The following is a 4,237-nucleotide window of genomic DNA, read 5'->3' as shown; positions in this document are numbered from 1 at the left end:
GTTGTCGATGGTTTTCTTGTTTTTTGTTTTTTTATACAGAATTGTATGACGAGCAGATTCACATGTGAGTGGTTAGAGTAGAATTAATGATTAGATTATAATTAAATCCTATGTTTTTTTTTTCAGTATTATTTCACTTTGTCGATAAAGTTTTAGTGCTGCCACGATAAATCGATTATTTTTGAAATTGTCAACTATTTTGATCAATTTATCAGTTTTAGAGTTTTTTTTTTTTTTTTTTTAACCATTTCTTTGTTCCATTTAACAAAGAAATCTTTAAAACTGAATTACTAAGTTTAAGTGTAAAATAAACATTTTCTGGACCAATTAACCCTTTAGAGTTCCTACGGACATTTCCTGTCATTCCGCTTTTTATTATTAAGCCATTTTGTCTGCTTTGAATAAATATAGCTGAAATTTTGGTCAACTTAAGGAACATCGTCTCAGCTCCTTAAATCAGAAAGAATTTACTCATTTGTAATACTCATTTTGTTAGTTTATTTTTTTTTCTCTTTTCTTTAAATAATTTCTCTGAAAAACCAAACAAAGACATTTTTTTGTAAATCTGAGTCAATAATCTTTTAATAGTTACATAATCTCTGTACATTTACAAACTTTAAATTACATGAATGAGTTTGTTAAACAAACCAAAAGCACAGCACTAATGTTTGTTTGTTTGAAACATTCGGACTAATATTAAAATAAAAAGAAGAAAAGCCTGCGAGAAACTCGGATAAATAACAACAATAATCTGACGTCTGGAGGAAAACTTTGCTTCCCCCCGCTGATAAAAACAGATTTAAAGTGTTCCTGACGCTCGTCAGTGGAATGATCCTGTGCTGTGTCGTGGTCGCGCTTCAGTCTCGATAAAGTTATTTACAAGGTCCAGTTTTAGACGTCAGAGTTTCTGTGCATAGAGTCAGAGAGTGTTTGTGTGTTGATGCACCTGCTTGGCCACTGTCGCCGTGGACACGCCCACACAGCCGCTGACACGCCCACTCAGCAGTTGACGCCGAGGCCGGTCCAGTGGTCGGGAACCATCAGGAAGTATTTGTCCATGGCTTCACAGAAACGCGCTCGGTAGAGTTCAGGAGAGACGACGGTGGGCATCTTTCCTGGAGACAGAGACAAACATTCGGATTCAAGACGCTGAAAAATCACACAAACGCAAAATGGAAAAATGCATTTCAAAATAAAATACCAAATAACCAACTCATAAATGTATCAAGAATAAACACAGCAGCCATGCCTTGTATTTAAAATAAAATAATGTATTTATTCCTTGTTTTAAAATGCTAAATACACTAACCCTCCCCAAACCATCGCACATAGTCAAGAAAATATACATTATTATAGCCAGTGACTAAATAAAATAAAAACATTAAAATAAAAAAAGAAACTCAGCTGTGGACTTGGTTAAGTGTGTTGTGATGTGTGATTTTTAACAAATTAAAGTCATCCAGTCTGTGTTTTTATGACGTCACGTCGTAAAATACAAAAACTACACGACATTTAAATTCAGACAAACAGGAAGTGAAGTCTCACCTTGACCTCCCAGAATTCCGGTGGATTTCACAACCATTTCCAGTCTCTTGTCCCAGGTGAACGTCCTGATATAATCTGAAACACACGTCACAGACGTTTAAAACCCAGTCGGCAGTGAACGCCGCCGCGGCGCCGGATCCCACGTCTGCTCCTCACCGATGATCCCGACCACCAGCTGGTCCGTGGCGTCGTCGCGTCCCACCAGCAGCGAGTAGTCGATGATGAGGTGGCTGGACAGGAAGTAGGCGTCGCTGTGAATGGCCGCCCTCAGGATGGCCTTGCAGTGCGAGCGGATGTAGAGCGGGTTGTCGTGGATGAGCTTGAGCAGGTTCTCGTCCAGAAGAACCACCTCGCAGCTCTCCTTCCCCGACTCCGTCTTCACGTTGCGGTTCCTCAGCGACCCCTTCAGGTCAAACACCTAAGAAACGGGTGGAGTGGCGGCTTTTTCAAAATAAAAGTCAAAGCCAATCTCTTCTACGTGTCATTTAAATGAATGTGACTTTTCTTTTGTTTTTGTCATTCAAATTTCTTTTTCTTTGTTTTTTAATAGTAACCTTTGGTGTATTAACATAAACCTAAGCGCCAGTTAGCCGTGTTGCATCGTGGGTAACGGAGTCTCACCTGAGCCATCTTGCGTCCGTAAAAGAGATTCTCCATCACGAGCAGGTCGAGCTTCTTCTCCGTGTTGTTCTGAGAGTTCTTGTAGCCGATGCGGTAAACGCCCAGAATCTTTGCCAGCACGGTCGGACGCTGCAGCAAAAACATGACGATAAAAGTTATTTACAGAAACTTTGAAGCAAGTTTATTTAGATTTAAACGATAATAACGTACTTTCTGCTGCACGGCTCCTGTGATGTAGGTGAAGTAGTGAGGAGCAAAGTCCAGGAAGGACTGGACCTCCAGTCTGGGCATCTGCTTCAGGATGAAGCGGTCGTCTAAAACACGGGGAGAGGAGACCTTCATTTATTATTATTATTATTATTATTGTACATAACACTGTATCATCATCATAGTGATTGGACCATTTCTGGAGTTTTAAAAACTGGATTTTGGATCATGGATTTTTGTACTTGGTCAAATTGCAAATTCAATGAATAAATGAATGAATGGATGTTTCCAGTCTCTTAGATTCTATTTAAAACAGTTTTTTTTTGCTTCACAAATGTCTTAAATGACATATTGATATATTTTCTCGTCCTGTACAGATGCCGATATCACAGTCAGAGTTTTTGTTATTACATTTTTAAACCACATTCGACGGATAAAACATCTGAGAAACCGTAAACAACAAATATTTAGTTTATAGCTTCTCAGTTTAGATTTAAAACAGGTTTATTGCTTCATAAATGTCTTGATGTGATATTAGAAAAGACTTAATGGCTATTTTAAAAGAGGGGATTAGATGCAAAAACCTAACAAAATTAGTATTTTGACACCGACCTTCCGTGGCGTAGAACACGGCTCCAGATTTGCCGCCGCGCGCCTGCCAGTTGACGCAGTGCGAGAGCGAGCGGACAAAGTCGTCCTCGCTGCTCTCCATGATCTCCTCCCTCATCTTGTGGAACTCCTCGGCGTAGTAGATGCGACAGTAGAACTTGGCGTTGGCGTCGGAGAACTCTGCATGTTTTAACACGACAAAACAGAAAAAAACTAAAATCACAGCCTCAGGAATTCTACTACGATGGTACCAATACTGCCTCAAAGTGCTTCCAAGTTCTTTTTCTGGTGTTTTATTAGTTTTAAAATCAACATTTAGAACTTAAATAATCCTGCAAACCAACCAAGGTTAGAAAATAGGGATGAGGCACATTATATTCTAATTTATATGATTTAACACCTTTATAATCTAATTCTATACAATATATAAAACAAGTATTTTAAATATTTAACCCAAAATAACGACTGTACTCTCTTTCAAATGTGAGACGCTGTAATAAAAATAAATGCATAATAAATCTCACGTAGTTCGATGTGTGGATTCAGAGTCTGTTTCCTCTGTTTGTCGGTCAGATCTGAATCTTCTGAGAGGAAAAACGATGGTAAATCACACGGATTTATGGATTAGATTAGATTATTTGTTGCTAAACAGAAGAACAGAACTCACTGAGCGGATCGGTGTCGAGGCTGCTGCGGCTCGACAGGGACGAGATCAACTCGTTGGGTCTGGCTGGGCTGCTCTTCGCTCGACTCTCAGCACTACAGAGAAAATAAAACATTTTATTATTTTTTAACTTTTCCTGCTTATTAAACATAGAAATCTTTTATTAAAAAACACTAAAAATACTTTTTATACTTTTTAAAACACATTTGTCTGATTTCAAATTTCAATCTGAACATCTGAGAAACTGTGAACAACAAATCTTTAGTTTACAGCTTTATTTAAAATGTTTTTTTTGTTTTATAAAATTCTAAAATTTGAAATTAGGAATTGATTCTATACCACTATTTTTCTTTTTTTAACGCTCTGTCTGCGTACAACCTCTCCGATTTTATTTTAAACATTCATTTTGCTTCATAAATGCCTTCAAAGTGTTTTTTTGCGAGTAAAAACTTATAAACTGATTCTGCCTTTTTTTTTAAACAAAATAATCTGTGTACACCGTCAACCACAACCACACATTTCAGACCTGTTCAAAAACAAATAAACAGCTGTTTACAGTGAAAATGTAGGGTTTTTAAAAAAGAATCAGAC

At 37.6% G+C, this 4,237-nt stretch overlaps 1 protein-coding gene across 2 annotated transcripts in view; it reads right to left on the bottom strand.

Moving 5' to 3' along the window:
* Positions 1 to 850: 850 nt before the first annotated feature.
* The window catches only part of pikfyve (phosphoinositide kinase, FYVE finger containing), a 29,789-nt gene continuing 26,402 nt past the window's right edge, over positions 851 to 4,237 (bottom strand). For both annotated transcript variants that reach the window (XM_058619275.1, XM_058619283.1), the window contains 8 exons: positions 3,650 to 3,741; positions 3,507 to 3,566; positions 2,986 to 3,162; positions 2,377 to 2,480; positions 2,167 to 2,295; positions 1,702 to 1,963; positions 1,546 to 1,620; positions 851 to 1,115 (listed from right to left, as the gene is read on the bottom strand). In XM_058619275.1, the coding sequence (XP_058475258.1) occupies positions 1,000 to 1,115; positions 1,546 to 1,620; positions 1,702 to 1,963; positions 2,167 to 2,295; positions 2,377 to 2,480; positions 2,986 to 3,162; positions 3,507 to 3,566; positions 3,650 to 3,741 (1,015 nt within the window). In that variant the 3' untranslated portion in view covers positions 851 to 999. The remainder of the gene's footprint in view (positions 1,116 to 1,545; positions 1,621 to 1,701; positions 1,964 to 2,166; positions 2,296 to 2,376; positions 2,481 to 2,985; positions 3,163 to 3,506; positions 3,567 to 3,649; positions 3,742 to 4,237) is intronic.

The sequence above is a fragment of the Solea solea genome, chromosome 2, assembly GCF_958295425.1.
Source record: "Solea solea chromosome 2, fSolSol10.1, whole genome shotgun sequence".
NCBI lineage: Eukaryota > Metazoa > Chordata > Actinopteri > Pleuronectiformes > Soleidae > Solea > Solea solea.
This window is presented reverse-complemented; position numbering and strand designations above follow the sequence as displayed.